Raw genomic sequence first — 21,224 nt, forward strand, 5'->3', positions numbered from 1 at the left:
CCTCTGAATATTTTATCCCAATTTGATTCATGTAACGTGATTTGCTCATGGAGTACATCGCCTAGCTGAAGAAGTACGTTCCACATTTGTGAATGTAAATAAACTGATTTCAGAATGTGTTTTTAAAGGCTCCTGCTCACATCAAGACCTACAAAGAAAAACTACCAAATGTGACTTTAGCTCCTGAACCAGTGGTAACTCATTGGTTACATGGGTTTGATGCTGTGTTGTTTCACTATGAACATTTCGAGGCCATTAGAGGGGTAGTAAATGGCTTCAATAGTGCAGAGGCTCTGGCAGTTTTCCAGTGCAAGAAGTTTTTAATGATTCCAGTATTGAAAAAGACATTGCTGTGATTAGCACTCATTTTCCCATATACCTGCAAGTGTTAAAAAGCTTGAAACGCAACGTTTGGCATTGAATGAATCTATTCAGTTAATGAATAAAATTATTCTAGTGAACTCCTCATTGCCAGAGATATTCCCAAGAAAACTTAAAGAGAAGTTTGAAAACATTTTAAACAATAACCTGGGCCTTGAGTCCTTGTGCCAAATTGATAGTTTTATTAATGGGACGGGTGAACTTTTACTAGAAACAATAAGTGCTAACATCCAACATACACCCAGATTCAAATACTGCCCAGGTACCTAAGTTGATGCAGAATGGTCCTTTTCTGCTTATAAAAATGTTTTGTGTGATCGAAGACACAATCTTACTACCGAACATTTGGAACAGTACTTGGTCATTTATGTTTACAATAGTAGAAAAATGTAAAATAAATGCTTTGGTCCTATAGTATTAATTAAAAGTTAACGCTGTTCAGAAAAGTTCATGATTATATGTTGTTTTTTAAATGAAATATTACAGAATTTTTTAGCATGCCCCTCTGCATGTGGTATATCTCGAAGTTGGTCTTATACATATTGATTGTTCCGCTGCAACTCACTCGCATCGTATGCGCTTGTTACTGACAACAATAGCAAAACAGGAACAATTCCTGAAACACAGTATGCATCCCCATTTTGCAGATTTTTAGAAAATAATTCCAGAAAGGCCCCCTTCCTAACCTCTACCAGAAAGGATTCAGAAAATGATATCAGCTATATAAATGTACTGATTTTTCGTGTGGCCAGTGCTCTTCCTCATAATTGATATGCACGGGTTCCACTTTGAGATATATTGCACGCAGTGACTGCCATGTTTTTTTATTATGTGATCTTGCATATTTGACACTTTTCATGCATTTTTAAGCATTTCTCATGCATATTTTAAGGTTTTTATGAGGTGTATATTCCAGTCTCTAGTCATAGGAACTCAATACTTTCTACATGCTTTATCCCCATCTCATTTTGGCTGCTCATCTGTTTATTGAATTATTTTGTCTTTTGTTTCATTTAACATATTCCAAACTATTTAGCTGTCCTTCATTTCCCATCTGTGTTGTTTAGACAGGCTGGTGGTGGAGGGAAGGATCCACGCGGCCCGGGTTGTGAAACGGTCATGCGCTCAGCTGCATGTTGTGCCACTAGGTGGTCAGCTTTGTTCTTTGCAACAGTTTGGCAGTGGCTATTCATCCTGGTACACAGCTGGTTAGTAGTCACACCAACATGAAAAGCTGTGAAGTTTTTGCAATACAGTTGATCTATGATATGACTGTTTTCACAGGTGACCCGACATAGGGTAGGAAAAGTCTATAACAGGATTGGAGTGGGAGCTGCTGGGTTGGTGGATTGGGTAGTTCCTGCACCTTAGGCTCCACAAAGTGTCTGTCTCCTCCTCCTACAAGCTTGGCCATAGTGATTCTATCCCAGAAGTCCAACATAACCTCCAGTCCCCACTGATAGCCATAGGCCCTTCCCGGAACTTCTCCCCAATGTCCATCTCCCTCCTCACACCTAAAACACCCCACACACCCAACTTCTACAGGCTCCCAAAAATTCACAAACCCAACTACTTTGGACTCTCCATTCAGCAGGCTACTGTGCTCCCACTGCAAAAATTTCTACCCTGTTTCCAAAGCCTCCAACAAATTGCCCGAAACCTGGCATCCCACATCAAAGATAGCAACTACTTCCTTCATGAACTCTCCACCATCCCCACGCCTTTACCTCCTAGATCAGTACTTCTCAATATTAATGCCATCTCATATACATGAGCATCCCTCATGCCCGCAGCCTTGCCACTGTCAAACACTATCTCTCCTTCAGACCGCAAATCCACCACCTCTTTTCTATACACCTTACCAACTATATCCTGGCTCACAAACAGTTTTCCTTTGAACAGAAGGTATACAACCAAATCTGTGGCATAGCCACAGACACCCATATGGCACTCTTGTATGCCACCTGTTTATGGACCATGTGGAGGAAGCTTTCCTAGCTTTTCAAAACTCCCAGCCTCTAATGGGGTTCAGGTTGTTTGATGATATCTTCATGATCTGAACTTATTGTCAAGGTGCCCTATCCATACTCCTTCACAACCTCAAGACCTTCTCTTGCATCCACTTCACCTTATTCTCCTCTACCCAACAGGCAGCCATCTTGAATGTTAACCTCAACCTCTCTGATGGCTCCATCCACACCTCTGTCCACATTAAATCCACTAACCACTCATTCGGGAGGACGACGGTTCAATTCCGCGTCCGGCCATCCTGATTTAGGTTTTCCGTGATTTCCCTAAATCGCTCCAGGCAAATGCCGGGATGGTTCCTTTCAAAGGGCACGGCCGACTTCCTTCCCCGTCCTTCCCTAATCCGATGAGACCGATGACCTCGCTGTCTGGTCTCCTTCCCCGAAACAACCAACCAACCACTAACCACTAACAGTACCCACCTTTCGACAGCTGCTGTCCCTTCCACCAATGCTCCTCAAACCTAATCCACAAACAGGCCTTCCATTGCATATCCTCACAACCCCCCCCCCCCCCCCCCCCCCAACTTTCCCAATCCTCCCACCATCCATTATCACCGTGGACTGGAACAACTGAACCCTGTCAGTTGCCAGGGCTTTAATTATCTCTCATCATGCTGTGAAATGAGGGACATCCTACCCGAGATCCTTCCCAACCCTCTTAAAATACTGTTCCATTGCCCACCAAACTTACACATTGTACTAATCCATTCCTATCCTACTCCCACTCCCTTGCCACAATGATAATATCCTTGTGGCAGCCATGGTGTAAGACCAGCCCAATCAACCCAACTGACAACACCACCTCCAGTTCTGTCATAGGCTTAATCCTACCCAATCAGAGGCCACGCCACCTGTGATAGTAGCCATATCTTATACCAGCTCTACTGCAAACACTTCACAGCTTTTTATGTCGGTATGACTGGCTGTCCACCGGGATGAAACGCTGCTGCCAAACTGTCTCCAAGAACAAAGTTGACTGCCCAGCGACAGAATATGCAGCTGAGTGCAACATCCTCAATTTCAGTGGCTGCTTCACAACCCGACCAATCCGGATCATTCCCTCCATCATCAGACTCTCTGAACTACACAGATGGGAGTCATCCTTATAACATAGCCTCCACTACTGGCCTCAGTATCCAGTAACCTGCTGTCCCCACATCCTCCACCCAACAGTTTCCCTCTCTTCCATCCTGTCACTGCCTCCCAGTTCAATCACCACATCACTTTCAGCATGTACTTCTCTGGCAATTATGTGTCACATGCCTAGCCCATGTACCTGCCACCCCTCCATCCTACATTCATAGCCAGCAAACTTGCTGCTCCCTCTGAACTGCTAGCCATCCACCACCAATACCTCTCTCTGACTTCTGCCTCCCACTCCCTTTACCCACCCCACCTGTCACACCCTCAACACAACCTAGTCCACCTGCCAAAATGCAGCACTGGCACCATATAGGAACAAAGGCACCCATGCATGCACCGTTGTTTTTAAATTCTGTATGGTCACCATTACAAAAAATACACTGGTTCCTATATCATGACAATACTTCGAATAAATACTAGTCATGCCAGTAGGGCATTCAGATTCACTCCATTTTCTCACTCCACAGACTGTCCCATGTGCCTTTCTTATTGGCTCCAAAAGATCCCCCCCTCCCCCCCCCCCCCTCTCCTTTCGAGCTGAATGGGGAAACCTCACACCAACTGTGACCTTAAGTCCTGAGAGACATGTAAGGGTAAGATTCATGGTAATGGTATCAATATCTGTTCCCTTGCAAATAATAACCATTACTATTGTGCTTTTCTCTAAAGTGTAATCTATGTGGTGCATAAATAAAGAATGGGTGATGCAGACTTTGTACTCAATGTGCTATATCAGCTATGTAAATTGGTGAATGACCATTCAGATGCAGAAGGGTCTGCACAATTCTTTTCCAGTTTACTAGCTAGTTACAGAACACATCTGCTACTATTAGACACTAATTCATTTTCATTTGCTCGTGCTTTTTTTAAAACTGTCTTAGTAATGCATCAATGCATCTGTACTAATAGGTTGGGGAAGTAAGCAGCTTGGATTTGCAGACTGCAGCAGCCATAACACAACAGATTAACTCAATCCTGAGTCAGTACAAGAGTGACGTAGGTAAGTAAATGATTTTGACATCATGACATAATATTTGTTAATAAAATATTTTGGCTTTTGCTAGTCATGGTCAGTTGGATTTCTTTACCTTCAAATTGTTTCATGGAGGAGATTTATTTTACAAATTCAGAGACGAGAAGTCTTATATGTTGTGCGCATCTGGTTGTCACTCATTCATAGTTCCATGAAGTTTCCTTCACAATGTTACATTATGATTCCACTGGGTACTTTGGCCTTGAAGCCTTGATTACTGTCACTGTCGATGAGAATACATGGAGGGGGTAACTGTTCTTCGTATTTACACCATTTTTCAATTTTTAATGCATTAGTTACATTGTTTTTCCTGTGTAATTATTTTTCCTTTATATACTTCCTGACAAAAAGCAATCAAAATGGGAGGAGGAAATGAAGTAGAACTTCGTGAATTAAGAGCTGTGTGTTGTTATTTCAGTAATTACAGAATAGTATCAAGTTTACAAAGCACTTGACAGTATGAATCCACTGATAAGTATGACGTTGCATCTCATCTGGCTTGGATGCATGCACTGATTTCGTTGGGAAGGGTGTTATAAAGCTATTGTGTCCCTTTCTGAGGCAAGCTGGCCCACAACTGTTGTAACAGATCCTTGATATCCAGGATACTGGCACTGGGACAGAGATGACATCTAAGCTGTTCCCACACGTATTCTACCAGGGACAGATCTGGGGATTGAAATATGCTCACTATTTTTATATATACTGTATTTAGCATATTTCGTGACAGTACCTTTTCCGTGAAATGTTTACAAGACGATATTTGTCTTTTTGTGTTGGCTTCAGTCGTCTAGTGAAAGTATAATTCCACAATGCAGTTCCGTCAGCTGCAGAAATGACCTGGTTCAATGCATTTGCCTCATTTTTGGTGCTTCAAATACCATTTCTTCGAATGTGGTTCCTTCTTGATGTTTATATAAAAAAAGTAGTAACATAATTTATTTTTCCTGTTCACTAGCAAATTATTATTACGGCGACCTGCACATTGTTCCACCTTCAACACACTCCGAGAGTTCACTGCCAACTGACTACGGTCAAAGACGACTCCAGACACAACACACAAGCTTCCACTTGTAACCAGTCTCTTTGATATTATTTGTCACATCTACTAATATTAATCAATATGCTGTCACTCTCAAAAATATAAGTAAATTAGCATAAAATAAGGCAAATTACAATTCACAAAAAAAATATTCTGACAAAAATATAAGAAAACATTTACAACTTCCCTCATTAGATTTGGTATCGACAAATCCGGTAGAAAATAACACATCTCCCAGATCCATTACAGGATCTTTCTGGCCAAGTGAATACCTCAGCTCCATGCAGATAGCTCACAGACACACATGCCCTCTACGGACGAGCATTATCCTGTTGAAAAATGGAACCAAGATACTATCACATTAGAGTAACCCATCAGGACACCGGATGTTTGCTAGGTACTGTCACGAGTTCCCTCAATCACTACTAGCTGTGACTTCAGATCATACCGGATGGGTTCGCACACAGTGACGCCAGGAGTAACACTACTGTGCCTCCCCAAAACATTAAAAAGATGGGACATATCCCCAGATCATTGCCATGCCCACTGGTGATGCTTATGTGGGCTAGTACAGAACCACAACGTCCAATGCATTTTATCAGTAGTCTGTGCTTCCAGGTCATGGCACCACTTCAAACACAGCTGTTCATGTTGTGTTAATGGCAACCTGCTCCAAACACAGCTGTATCTGTTGCAGTGTTAACGGCAGCCTACGCGTGAATGGTAATTCCTTCGATGGGCTGCTGCTAGTCTCTACCCAATGGGCAGGGTATCCAATACTTGTTCTCAGATGGCAGGTGCAGATGTGAAGGCTTTACACCTTGCTTGCACAGTACAGCGATCCTCCTGTGTGGTGGTCAGACGTGATCAGCTGAAACCCTGACAACAAATATGCCTGCTGTCAAATTTCCATATCGTCCAATATTGGACAAACATGCTCACAAATCTGGATTATTCTGAGTGCTTCACTTATTTTTTGCAGGCAGTACAGTTGTTGTTCTACTGTCTACACCCAAAATTGACTATATTAGTTTTTATCAAAGTGTTCATATTTATGTTTCTTTTAAGAGGCAATACTGAAAAATGACAACTTCCTGGTGAAATAGCTTTTGTGGAACATTTCCATTTTAAGAATGTATTTGCTTTCTCGCCATGCTCTCTTGAATAATTTCATTGATTATCATTCTACTTCATTGATAGTATCCTTTATAACTTAAGCTGCTGGCAACAAAATACACAATAGAATGATACTAGCTAGAACTGTGTACTGAATCTGGTGGTTGAAATGATGAAATACGTGGCAAAAAGCAGGTCAGATTCCTCGACATTGATTACTGAATATACTTGGAGTTGCTTCTTCTTCCTTCATCACCACCACCACCACCACCACCACCACCACCACCACCACCTTCTTCATCTTCTCTTTTTTCTACTCTAGTAACTTAAATAATATACTTGAAGTAAGATCTAGTCTAAGTGGAAGAATAAACTCCTTCCATACTCCTAGAAATTTCTGCAGAGCGATTCTTCTTAGTATTTGATTTAAATCATCTGCTTAATTTTCTCTTGAAAAAATCACACACAGCTATGCTTCACTTTAAGACTAACTATCTGAGTTCCAAATTTACATCTAATCTTGCAAATGGGTATGAAAGACTGAAGCTCCTTTAATGATACAGTTTGCATGTTAAACAAAATTAGGATCTATAAGATGATGCTTTCATTGGTAAATGCAAGGTTAACTTAAATGAAAACAGAGATAAGCAATAACACACATTGCTGACCACTTCATTTTGAGTAAAGTGTGCTCACTTTTTATTGTCTGTGTTACGTCCACTCATCATCTGGGAGGAATGGGAATACTTCAATTCAATGGCTTCATTTCCTCTGACTGCTACCAACTTTTATGATAAAATAACATTTACATAAATAGAAACAATATGCACTGTTATTTAATATTCAGTGTATAAGGGAATTTCAGTTTTGATTCACCCCTCTCCCCCCCCCCCCCCCCCCCCCCCCCCTCCCTCCTAGGGGCTTACTTCTCTTTCATGAGTACGTGCTCGGCCACCACAGGGCCCCAGCCTTTGCAGCGCTGCTCCCCTTTCTGTGCTGCAAGTCTATCTTTCTCATATTCTTTTTTTCCTGTGTACCATTCCATTCGATGGTCTTCTTGGTGCTGATTGCATTTGGATCTGGTTTGTGTTGTAGACATTCATTTTCTTACCCTTTACAGCTTTTCATTATTAATTATATGGCCCCAGTGTTGGGACTGACTCACTACTTCTTTTCTAAATTGTACAGAAGTGCGGAATGTGCAGGGACGATCACCCAATGTGGTGTATATTCCACCTTTCGTACCTTTATCTCTTTCCACCTTTCTTTCTTGCAATGATACTATACCCAGAATGCAGCATGGTAGCAGTTCCATTGTGGGGTGGGGGTTCATCAAGTACCTGTGTGGTGGTAGCCTCCTGACCATGTAGGGACCCAAGCCAAGGATTATGTGCTCACCATGACTGAAGGCAATGGTTTACTGGCCAGGTAACCATTGCTGTGGTTGGGTGACACCTGTGGGGAGAGCCCCCATTTGGAGTGGGTGGTACCATTTGCAGAAGATTTGCACTTGAAATGAATTAAACTTACTTCCGCTGGTGGCTCAGAGACAAGGGGAGAAATGCTCCCCCCAATATACTGGGTTTGTTCTTGAATGGGAATACCTATATGACTACAGAGACTTTGTTCTTCATTGAACACCTCAATGACAGGATTGGGGAAGTGGCAGCAATTTCAAAAATGGAAAATGGTGCCATTCTGCTGAAAATGGCCTCTCCTGCACAGTCACAGGTGCTGCTAATCTGCGACAAGCTGGGTGATGTTCCTGTCACTATAATGATCCCACAAGAGTCTGAATGTGGCAACAGGTATCATTTTCCACTAGGGTCTCCTTTTACAGACTGATGGCAAATTGCATGCTAATTTGTAACAACAAGGTGTGCATTTTGTCCGTCATGTCCAGTGGAAATTGTCTAAGAACAAAAAGAAATCCTCCAAAAAGAAGGAGATTCTGATGGCTCCCATGTGCCGCCAGACTCCAAATGTTCTGCCTCTGTATCCAAGGTAACATCTCAGGTGGCCACTATGGCCCTGGACACCCCCCCCCTCCCCGCCCCCCTCCCACACACACACACACACACACACACACACACACACACACACACACACACACACACACACACACACACACCACGTAACGAGATTCAGAACAAATACAGGATAGTGATAACGTGATCCTCCAGTAGAACTGTCCCCTCAACGGTATCTTTATCTTGTCGTGGTGGTAGGGCTTGCATGGTGAAATGATCCTGAGAGCTATGCTGGTGGTAGCTTAGCTACCGGTAGGGCGTCCTGAACTAGGACAGGTCAAAGGTGATGATCCAGACTATATGCAATACCCTGGTCCTCCAGGTTGGGGGTTGGGCATGGGGCTAACAACCCCACCTCGTAAAACCAGTCGTGTTACGAAAGCTAGAGAGAAGCCTAGGTTATAGAACAGGCATCCAATACAATGAACTAAGCATAGAAAAGGACTATGATTTGGAACATGGAATGTACAGTCTCTGTACAAACCTGGGGTGGCAATAACTTTAGTTAGAGAATTGGAAAGCAGAAAATGTCGGTGGTTACCCTGCAGGAAGTTCAATTGGAAGGTACAGGTACAATAGATGTAGAAAATTACACAATATTGTATGGGGAAGCAGTCAATCACAGTTTTGGAACTGGTTTTTGTATTAACAAAGACGTTATACCAATGGTAAAGAATTTTACGACAGTGAACCCAAGAATCTCGGGCTTAACTTTATCAGTGAAAAATCGCAACTTACCTTTGTGAACTGTCATGCACCAACAGAGGAAAGTGAAGATCAAGTAAGGATATATTCTATGCGGAGCTGGAAGATGTTATGGATTCCATCTCTAAAAACAGCTGCAAAATTCTCATCGGCGATTTTAATGCGAAGATTGGAAAGGAGACTAACTTTATTCCCACTGTAGGCCTTCATAGTCTACATGAAAATAGTAACAACAACGGAATAATGCTAATTAGCTTTGCTATGTCCAAGGGCATGTTTATCAGTAGCACTACCGTATTTACTCGAATCTAAGCCGCACTTTTTTTCCGGTTTTTGTAATCCAAAAAACCGCCTGCGGCTTAGAATCGAGTGCAGAGCAAGCGGAAGTTCTGAAAAATGTTGGTAGGTGCCGCCACAACTAACTTCTGCCGTCGAATATATGTAGCGCTACACAGGCATGCTTTATAGGCAACGAGATAAATACTGGCGCCAAAACCTCTGCGTCAGTAAATAAATAAAAAAAGGTGGAAGACGAGCTTTTTTTTTTCTCCGCCCCGAGTTTCGACCACTGCATTTTCATACATTATCCAACGAAGTAAATACAAATTCCGTATTGTTCATCTTCGAAAGTAGCAGAATTTCAATGTACTACGAAAATTCGACTGGCAAGACTGTTGCTAATAGGAACCTGATGAAATGTGAATCACATGCAGTATTCTCTTCACCATAAGAATAATACGAATATAAACATTTTGCCGTGTATTCTTTCGTGTTTGTTGCTATCTCATTTAAATCCTGTCTGCCTAATAAACTACGAAACTAGAGTGAGACAACAGCAAACGCGGAAGAAAATACGTATTGTGTCCTGTTTATATTCGTATTGTTTTTATGCCTAATAGTAATACAGTCAGAAATGAAGCACGGCAACTGACTAGATTTTTAAATCTAAAATGACTAATTTCTGTGTACTAAAGAAGCGGACGCAAAGATTTTCAAACGGAGAAAAATTTTCGCCTAAGTCTCTTTCAGAACATGTTCTATCATACGCAGTCTATTATTTGGTTCTTGTTGATCATTATCAAAGAAAGCAGCAGTGTAAGTAACAACAAGTAGCAGTCGCTTGCCATTGTTTCGCTAATGAGACCGTTCCTATCTTTTTTTTAATCGTAAGCGGTGGTAGCGCGCACAAAAGCAAGCCATGCCGCGGGCGGCGACAGGCCGTAAACACGCACTATCAGAATGCGACAAACAATGCATGACGCAGTACAGTAATGCATTTTCAGCTTAGAGTGACGTAAACACCTATAACAAAGAAAACGGCACTTATCAGATCAAAGCAAAATAAGAAATCGATTCAAACCAGACGAAGCACATGAAAAAGGAAGGGTACCCGTATAAATACGGACGGAGTGCCTGACGCATAGCAATGGCTACCTGGTAAAGCTTAACTGCTAAGCTTACGACTCGAACCAACCTATTGTAGCAGTATCGTCTTTCATTCGACCTAAATTGTGTCTCATATTACAATGGACCAACTTTGTTTCGATTTGAAGGTGCGGCCTAAAACTTTTCTCTCCCCTTGAATTTCGAGTCTCAAATTTCAGGTGCGGCTTAGATTCAGGAATTTTTTTTTCCTTGATTTCGAGTCTCATTTTTCAGGTGCGGCTTAGATTCGAGTGCGGCTTAGATTCGAGTAAATACGGTAACTTCTGACATCGACAGGTGCACAAAGGAACATGGGTATCCCCAGATGGAAAAACAGTCAACCAAATAGACCACATAGCAATTAACACAGAAGCCAGGAATTGTATTATGGATGTAAGAAATTCGCGTGGGGCTGAGTGTGGTTCTGACCTTTTACAGTAGTGCCAGAAACAGAGGACTCAGATGTAAATCAGCAATGGGAAGAAATTAGAAATGTGGTTACAAAGGCTGCAGGAGCAGTCATTGGAAAAAGAGTGGCAAGGAAGAAGAAATGGTTCAATGAGGTCTGTAAAGAGGCAGTCAACAGAAGAAAAGAAGCATGTGACAAGTGGTTACAGTCTGCATCTGATTAGAGCAGTAAGGCAGAATTTGACAGAGTCCAAAGAGAAACACAAGCAGTATTGCAGAGAGAAAAGAGGAAGTTAGTGAGTGGGGTTATTACAGGAGCAGAAGAAGACTTCCTGAGGAGGAGGATGAAGAACATGTACAGAAAGGTCAACTATCCGAGGAAAACCTATAAACCCACTGGGAAATTCACAAAAAATGCCAAAGGAGAGATGTTGACAAATGAATACCAAATTGCAAGGAGATGGGAAGAATATTTCAGTGACTTGTTAAGTTGTGAAGACCCAACAACTCTCTTTAACTTCCCCCTACCACAGACAGCAGACCCTGAATACCTACTGCCAACTGTAGAAGAAATCAGGAAGCAGATAAAATGGCTTAAAAAAGACAGAATCCCAGAAGAAGATGGCATCCGTGCTGAAATAATTCAGGAAGGGGGTGAAACTTTGTTGCAAGGATTCACAAATTAATAGAGACCATTTGGAACACTGAAAACATTCCAGAAGACTGTCCCATAATCAACAAGAATGACTGAATGGCATGTGAAAACTACCGTGGTATTGCTCTGCTCAATATTTGTTACAAGATCTTCTCAAACTGTCTCTTAGATCGAATCCAGCTGTTGGCAGAAACCATTATTGGAGAATATCAAGGAGGATTTTGTCACGGGAGATCTACCATCGACCAAATCTTTGTCCTACGCCATATCTAGGAAAAAAGGTGGCAGTTTGGTCAAGAACTACACATGCTGTGTGTCACCTTCAGAGAAACATATAATTGTATTCATCGGGAAAGTGCTATTGACAAGGGATTTCAGATTGATTCCGTATTTCTGGAAGGCTTTTGACACTTTACCACACAAGCGGCTTGTAGTGAAATTGCGTGCTTATGGAATATTGTCTCAGTTATTTGACTGGGTTTGTGATTTCCTGTCAGGGAGATCACAGTTTGTAGTAATTGATGGAAAGTCATCGAGTAAAACGGAATTCATTTTTGGCTTTCTGAAAGGTAGTGTTTATAGACTCTCTGTTCTTCCTTGTCTACATAAATGATGTAGAAGACAATCTGAGCAGCTGTCTTAGGTCCTTCACAGATGATGCTGTCATTTATTGTCCAGTAAAGTCATCATAAAATCAAAAAAAATTGCAAAATGATTTAGAAAAGATATCTGAATGGTGCCAAAATTGGCAGTTGGCCCTAAATAATGAAAAGTGTGAGGTCGTCCACATGAGTGGTAAAGGGAATTCATTAAACTTCGGTTACATGATAAATCGGCCAAATCTGAAGACCATAAACTCAACTAAATACCTAGGAATTATAATTGTGAACAACTTAAATTTGAAGGAACACACCGAAAATGTTGTGTAGAAATCTAACCAAAGACTGTATTTTATTGGTAGAACACTTAGAAAATGTAACAGATCTACTAAGGAGACTGCCTACACTACACTTGTCTGTCCTCTTTTAGAATACTGCTGCGCAGTGTGGGATCCTTACCGGATAGGACTGACGGAGTAGGTCGAAAAAGTTCAAAGAAGGGCAGCACGTTTTGTATTATTGTGAAATGTGGGAGAGAGTGTCACTGAAATGATGCAGGATTTGGGCTGGACATCATTAAAAGAAAGGCATTTTTCATTGCGATGGAATCTTCTTACGAAATTCCAATCACCAACTTTCTCCTCCGAATGCGAAAATATTTTGTTGACACCGACCTACATAGGGAGAAACGATCACCACAATAAAATAAGGGAAATTAGAGATATAGGAGTTCGTTCTTTCCATACGCTATACGAGATTGGGATAATAGAGAATTGTGAAGGTAGTTCAATGAACCCTCTGCCAGGCACTTAAATGTGATTTGCAGAGTATCCATGTAGATGTAGAAAGTATGCTGAGGTGTCTGGAAGAGTTCTGTTTTGCCAAAAAACTAGTAAGCCTCACGAAGGCCTGCCTGATGGTTACTACAGCATAGATAAAAATTGGAAATAAGGTGACTGAAGCATTCAAAATAAAAACTGGGCTACACCAGTTCTTTTCAATCTCGCATTAGAGAAGGTTATGCGAGAGATGTCATCTAATGAACTCAGAGGAGTCCAGACAGGGGATGTGAACATAAAGTACCTCGGATATGCCGATGATGTAATGCTACTATCTGGGTAGCAAGAAGAATTTGGGGAAATGGCTGACATTCTGGAAACAACAGCAAGGAAAACTGGACTTTAAATCAATCGTGACAAGGTGGAATACATGGTTCTACACAGTAGGCATAGAACCACTTCCACCCTTACAGACAACTGAAGGTTCTTATCGTCAAGTCAGGGAGTTCAAATATCTGGGTGCAGTATTCAGAGATGAGCCACACAGTAAAATGGAAATACAGCAAGACGACAGGCAGGTAATCACTGTTAGCATGGCCTTAATGCTCTCCTCAAAACCAGAAGTATGTCAAGACAGTTCAAAATAAACATCTACGAAACACTCCTACAGCCAGTAGTACTATATGGATGTGCCACCTGGAGTACAACCAAGCTAGATCTGAACAAACTGACGATATTTGAAAGAAAAGTCCTTCTGAAGATTTTTGGACCAGTTTACGATAATGAGACTGAAAAATGGAGGATTCATCACAATACAGAGTTGTATCATATTTACAAAGAGCCGAACATCATGGCTGTAATGAAGACACGACAACTCCAGTGGGCAGGGCATGTTACTCGAATGCAGGACAACCGATGGCTGCAAACCGTACTCAACACCAAGCCAACCGGCAGAAGGCCTGTAGGAAGACCTAGAACTTGATGGAGTGACTGTGTATCCAAAGACCTTCAGAGAGTGGGACTGCTGGAAAGGTAGCATAAAGAAGCTGAAGACAGGCTGAGGTGGAGGCAATCTCTCAAAGCAGCGTGTGGTCCATTGGGCCTGATCGTGTAAAGTAAAGTAATTAAGTGGAATTGCAGCAGATTTTTCCACCACATGTATGAGCTATGACGTATTTTGTGCATTTCCCCTGTTGTTTGCATCGCCATCAGGAAACATGTTTCCCAGCAATGTGAAGCCTTACTCTCTGTGACTATTGAAGTCATTTTAAGAATCGCAATGTCTATGAAGGACCATTGGGCCTACTTCCTTCTGTAATGTGTATCTTCCTTCCCATGGTCCCCATGGTGAAGTGTCCCAGGACATGTTGTCTTCACTGTTTGTCTTCACTGTTTTCTGAGCTCCCCTCGCCTTTCCTAATATTGGGTTAGTGCCCACAACCCTTAAGTGCAGTGGAACTACAATCATTGGCCGAGATAAAGCTGTCAAAAACTTACTCGCATAGCTTGCTCTTCGCCTATAGAATACTGGTGTTCCCGCACACTTCAGCGAGGCATATGGGTCTTATTTGACCATTGATCTTTACATTTGCAACCTAGATTTTCTCCCATCCATCAATTTGAGAGTCCATGATGACCTGTGCAACTGATCATTTTCTGTTCATTTTGACCCTCCCTCAGCTTCATTAGCCTGGGTGTCCACACAGATGGGCTCTCCAAAAAGCTAACTGGGGTTCTTTCACCGCTGTGATTGCCCTTCACACCCCAGCACATGGAGGTATGAATGTCGTTGTCCAGAGAACAACTGTGGCCATTCTGTCAGCATCTGACTTAGTGATCCCCTCTTCCTTGGGATCCCCTGTCAGAAGACAGCACTTTGGTGGACCCCTGAAATGACTGTGGCCGTTCAAGGTCATGGATGGGTTCTTCAATGCCATAAGTGACATCCGTTGGTGGAGCACCTTGTTGCTTTCAAATAGCACCTTTCCCAGGTCTGTCAACTCATGAAATCACAGAAACAAGAATACTGGGAGGTATGTTACTACCATTGGATGACTTACCTTCCTTCGCAGGTTAGGGCGAAGATTTGTTGCTTCTGTAGATGCCAGTACTCCACGGGTGTATCTGGTATCCCTGTGAATGGTGATGTTTACAATGATCCAGATGCTTGTACCAAATATTTTGTTTTTCATTATGCCTGAGCCTCTCTGTCTGAGAATTATTATGACTGCATTGTGTGTCCTCAAACTGTGGATAGAGTGACTCCCTTTACCGTTTACTACATTTCACCTGGAACCTTCTAATGCTGCGTTCAGTGAGTGGTAAGTCCTCAGTGCCCTAGCCCTTTATCGTGGTATGCCACCAGGACCAGACTGCATCTACAGACAAATGCACAACCACTTATTACTGGATTATCAGTGTCACATTCTTACCATTTTCAACTGTATCAGAAGCTGGTGTGAGTTCCCACCTCAGTGGCAAGAAAGCATGATCGTCCCTATACTGAAACCAGGTAAACGCCCCCTTGACGTAGACAGCTGTCGCTCAATTAGTATTATTAGTGTTTTCTGCAAGTTACTCGAACATATGGTGAGCCAAGAGCTGTGTTGGTACCTTGAATCTCCGGGTCTATTAGCTCCATCATAGGGCGGTTTCCACCAACGCAATTTACTGCTAACAATTTGGTCTGTCTCGAGTCAGCTATTCAGTTAGGTTTTACCTGGTTTAAACATGTTATTGCTATCTTCTTTGATCTTATTGCTACTTTCTTTGTCTTGCGTAGGGCTTATAACACCACATGACATCACCATATCAACATTATCATCCATGAGTAACGGCTCGGGAGCAAACTCCTGACATTTGCCCAGAATTTCATGTCTTGCCATACTTTCCACAGTACTTCCATATACAAAAGAATCGTGTTCCACAAGGCTCTATATTGAGTGTGTCTCTTTTTCTAGTAGCAATAAATAAATGTTACAGCTGCAGCTGTGGGATCTACAGTGTCACCTTCCCTGTATGCTGATGATTTTTGCATATACTATTGTTCCTCAGTTCTGGATGTTGCTGAACGTGGCCTGCAGGGTGCCATACGAAATGCACAGTTCTGAGCTCTTGCTCATGGCTTCCAATTTTCCACTGCCAAGATGTGTCATACACTTCTGTCACTGTCATACTGTTTATCCCCAAGCAGCCTTCTATGTCTTTAACCAAACACTCAATGTGGTGGAGTCTTATGGTTTTTTTTTTTTTTTTTGGATTGGTCTGTAATGCCCAGTTGATGAAGCCTCACCATCTGCCAACTTAAGCAAACATACTGGCAACACCATAATACTCTTTGCTGTTTCACTAACAAAAACTGGGGTGCAGACTGCTCTACACTTTTGCGGCTCTACAATGCTCTGCTCTTGTTGTTCCTTGGCTGAGCATCATCTTCAGCACAACAGATGTTGGACCCAATATACCATTGTGGGGTTCAACTTGTGACAGGTGCCTATCGGACCAGCTCTGTGAACAGCCTACTTGTAGAGGCTGGCTTTCGTCCCCTACAGATCAGGTGCAAATAACTGCCGCTCAGCTGTGCAGTACACATTTGCTGCTCACCTGAGCATCTGAACTATCATGTCCTTTTTCCTGGTTGGCAGATCAACCTCTTGCAGCAGAGGCCAAGATCTGGAGTCACTGTCGCAGTTAGCATACATGGTCTCTGCTCTGAACTCCCATCTTTTCCTACTGTCTCCTCTTGTCAGGGAAGAAGCATGTGTGCTCCCATGGTGTCTATCCCGTCCTCGAATCTACCTTGATTTCTGCTTTAGACTGAAAGATTCAGTAGAACCTATGGTATTTAGCTGCCTGTTCCTGCATGTCTTTGATGCATTTTCAGGCTCAGACTTGGTATGTACTGACAACTGTATGGTCAACTGATGAACAGGATTTGCCTATCCACATACAAGAGAAAACATTGTGTTGTCACCCATCTACGTAGGGAGAAATAATCATCATGATAAAATAAGAGAAATCAGGGCTCGCACAGAAAAACTTCAGTGCTCATTTTTCCAGTGCCCCGTTCAATAGTGGAATGGTAGAGAGACAGCTTGAAAGTGTTTCATTGAACCCTTTGCCAGGCACTTTATTGTGAATAGCAGAGTAATCACGTAGATGTAGATGAAGAGATCAGTGAAGTATGCTCCCAGCCAAATGGATGCATATTAGTCTGAGTCAGCAGTGACTCTTGCTTAGTCTTCATGTCGTCTACCAATGCTAAACACCCATTGGTAGTGACTGTCCATGATCTCTTGTATGACTCCACCATGCTGGATGGTCCTTCATCTTTGTATGGTCCCCTGGTCACGTTGGGGTCCCAGGGGGGGGGGGGGGGGGGGGGGGAGGGGTGAACATGCTGACCGGTTGGCATGGGTGTATCGGAACTGGACCTTCAGTCGACTCTCTGCCAATAGTTGTTGAATGCGTGGAATGTGGATTTGTATGTTCTGGTTTCTCCAATTAAATTGAAAACCACAGGCCACACTCTTCAACATGAGTATCCATCCCACTGTTGGTGTGGTGTCTGTCTCGAGGAAGCCCACATCTAACTCGACTGTCTCAATTTGGCCACTTTATCGTGAAACCTTGAACTTACTGACACACTACCTTGGTGCTACTGGACAATGCGAAAGTGGCTGATTTGGTTTTATGTTTTATCTGTGAAAGTCGTTTTACTCCTCTCTGTGATGTAGGACACATTAGCTTCGTCGACCGCTTGAGGGATTGGAGAGGTGCTCCATTGGCTGCTCTGACCCGAGGGGCCCATGGCTGGCTTTGCTGAGTGGTCCGGCCCAGCTCCTGCCCTTCCTACCTTTTTAATTCTTCTTATTCTTTTATAGCTGTTGTTTGTTGACAGACTCATCGTCGTTGTTCTCTTTCCTGAGATTTTTATCTTGTCAATATAGCTAGTTTTCTTATGATAATTTAGGGTGTGGAAACAACAGCCGAATGCACATAACGTGTCGCGAGGCTTCCAGCAGCTTTCTGGGTGGTATGACTCCTTCCTTGATTCTTTTACCCCTCTCTCACTTCTACTTGCTTCTATCTCTTGGTTTTCTTGATTCTTGGATACAGTTGAGTCCATTGGGATTTCTTTTATGCATCCTTCCTCTCTGGAGACTATTCCCAGCTTGACATACACAGGATTAAGGGACCAATGACCTCTTAGCTTGATCCCTTTAGTTCCATTATTCCACCCCTCAGTTTATTTTGATTCCGCAGTTAATCTGTGTGTCACCTTTATATTTGTAGAAGCTCACTATAAAGCACAAAGCTGTAGTCACATGTATGTTTTTGTTACATTATATGAGGTAAGTGAAGCTTACTCTTTTAGACACTGTCCACTCTTTACGTCGGTCTGTGCATGGAACATATCATCCTCCTCCACAAGACAAAACTGTGTTTAAATCAGCTCAAGAAAAATGTGTACACCGTGTACAGTGTGCTTAAAATTGAGGTTAGCCTGAGACACGAGATGTTAGCTTATATTCTTCACTAGAATCATATCATCTCTTTGTTATTTTTCTAATTGAATAATATACAAACCATAACTTGCGGCTATCACTGACACCCACTGGTGTTTTCCAGTCAAGACCTTCTTTATGAGCTCCAAAACACAGAAGGTTGGTAGTAGTTCACTGGACCTCCAGGCACATTAGAATATCACAAAATGCTCTGTTGAATCATTTACTCCAGATAGCTACCAATAAGATATGTCTAAGAATGAAATATTCTGGGTATTGACTGTATCTCAGTGATCCCTGGTGTTGTGGAATAGAGGTGGTATGTTATAGTTATCACCAACAAGCTACACGCGCCCGTGCGTGCGTGTATTTTGTTTAATTCGGATGAAGGCATTTCTGGACAAAGGCTTGCTTGTTGACTCTTTTTGTTGTGCCTATCAGCGTTTCAACATCTGTGCTATATGGCAAGTAGTTATCTATCCTTTTCATAATGTAGTCGTTATTCTGTCATGGATTTTCGAGCATTTGTTTCGTTGCATCTGATAGTCAGCATTTTGTATCTTCTTTTCTCTGCCTGTGAGTGAATGAAGCACCTCAATGGTTGTAGTCCCTGGACTCCCATCCAGTTATCCTGATTTACTTTTTCCACAGTTTCTGTAATTCACTTCATATAAATATTGAGGTGCTTCCTTCAGCAATACCATGGCCTATTCCTGAACTCGTCCTTGTGAAATCTAACAATGTTCCATCACTGATGTTGACAAGACATTAAACTTTTTTCTTTCAGATACCTTTTTATATTTTTATGCTTCTTTGTGCAATTTCCATCTCAGCCCCTCATTTGTGAAGACTCCTTGCTGATTATTACATTTTTCTCTTATCATTCACTGCATACAGTCCATTGCATGTAACTGTTTCCACCTTCTTCATTACATTCAGCCAGAAGAGCAACATTAGTTGCTAACCCCCTTCCTCCCCTCTTCCTTCGTTATCTTTTCAACAATTCTGCAATAACTGTGTTTAATGGTATGACTATTGCTTTTCATTTCTAATACCTACTTGACATGATGGTTTCTTTCTTTTTCTCCTGCTTGGGTTACACACACACACATTCTACATCCTTTTCAGTTACTGACAGAGCTGGCGTAGTGGTGAAGACAAAGGACTCGAATTTGGGAGGAATGAGGTTTAGATCCCATGTAGGTATCCAAATTTAGGTTTTCCATAGTTCCCCTAAATTGCTTAAGGCTAAAGCCAGTATTATCAGTTTGCAAAGGAAATGACCAGATTTCTTCCTTAGTCCTCTCCAGTACACATTTATGCCTCATACACAATTATCTCATTGTCAGTGTGGCATTAAGCCCACATATCTCCCTTCCTTGAGTCATAATTACAAATACATCAACTGCAAAGGTAACTGTCACACAATTTAATTTGTGAAACACAACTGTTGTATGTTGCATGGTGGGGTAATATACTGACAGAGTTAGTGTCCCCATTTAATTTAGCTAGTGTGGGGTGCAGGTTTGAAACAGTGTTGTTACAAATATTGTGACACTAATGGTGGTGACAATGAGGAGATGGAATAGGGGCTCATTGTTATTTTCATTGCAGCAAACTTTGACTACATTGTGAAGTAAAAGAGGTCGAACTTTAGCTCAGTATTTTACATATTGTTTAGGATGTAAAATCATGATTATTTGCTTCCACTTATTTATTTTACCATGAGTAGCATAGTTTGATTACGATGGTGTTACTGTAAGACAGTATAGTTTACATGCAAAACACAGGCAAAATAAGTAAAAGCTTAGCATAAATATGCTCTTTGCTTTCAGCAAAGATCAATGACCAGTGTGACAAGAACGCTGCAGAATTAGAAGCTAAGGAGAAGTTGGAACAGCAGCAGCAGTTTCAGCAGCAGCAACAACAACAACAACAACAACAACAACAACAACAACTGCAGCAGCAGCAGCAGCAGCAGCTACAACAGCAGCATGAGCAGCTACAGCAACAGCAAAGTCAGAGACAGCAACAACAGTTGCAGCTGCTGCAGCAGCAGCAGCAGCAGCAGCAAGCACAAGATACTCCATTAGATGTGACTGCAGGGATCACTGAATATGGAGACAAAGAATCAATAAATATGCACCAGACATTGATGCAGCATCTTCAGGAGCTTAAGACATCATATTCTGTTCTATTGAATGATGAAAAGCTGAAGAAATTCAAATTTGATTGTCAGGTGAGATGAAAATACAGAGTATCTTTCTCAATTACCCAAAATAATATGACATTTTCTGGAGAACTGATATGGACTCCTGCTTTTTCTATATGCTTCTTCAAACTACACTGTCCTTAAACATTCTGAAAGATT

At 42.0% G+C, this 21,224-nt stretch overlaps 1 protein-coding gene across 2 annotated transcripts in view; it reads left to right on the top strand.

Moving 5' to 3' along the window:
• The window catches only part of LOC124791547 (mRNA export factor GLE1), a 142,468-nt gene that overhangs the window by 47,521 nt on the left and 73,723 nt on the right, over positions 1-21,224 (top strand). For both annotated transcript variants that reach the window (XM_047257868.1, XM_047257869.1), the window contains exons 6-7: positions 4,464-4,554; positions 20,689-21,092. In XM_047257868.1, the coding sequence (XP_047113824.1) occupies positions 4,464-4,554; positions 20,689-21,092 (495 nt within the window). The remainder of the gene's footprint in view (positions 1-4,463; positions 4,555-20,688; positions 21,093-21,224) is intronic.

The sequence above is a fragment of the Schistocerca piceifrons genome, chromosome 1 (genome assembly GCF_021461385.2).
Source record: "Schistocerca piceifrons isolate TAMUIC-IGC-003096 chromosome 1, iqSchPice1.1, whole genome shotgun sequence".
Classification (NCBI taxonomy): Eukaryota; Metazoa; Arthropoda; class Insecta; order Orthoptera; family Acrididae; genus Schistocerca; species Schistocerca piceifrons.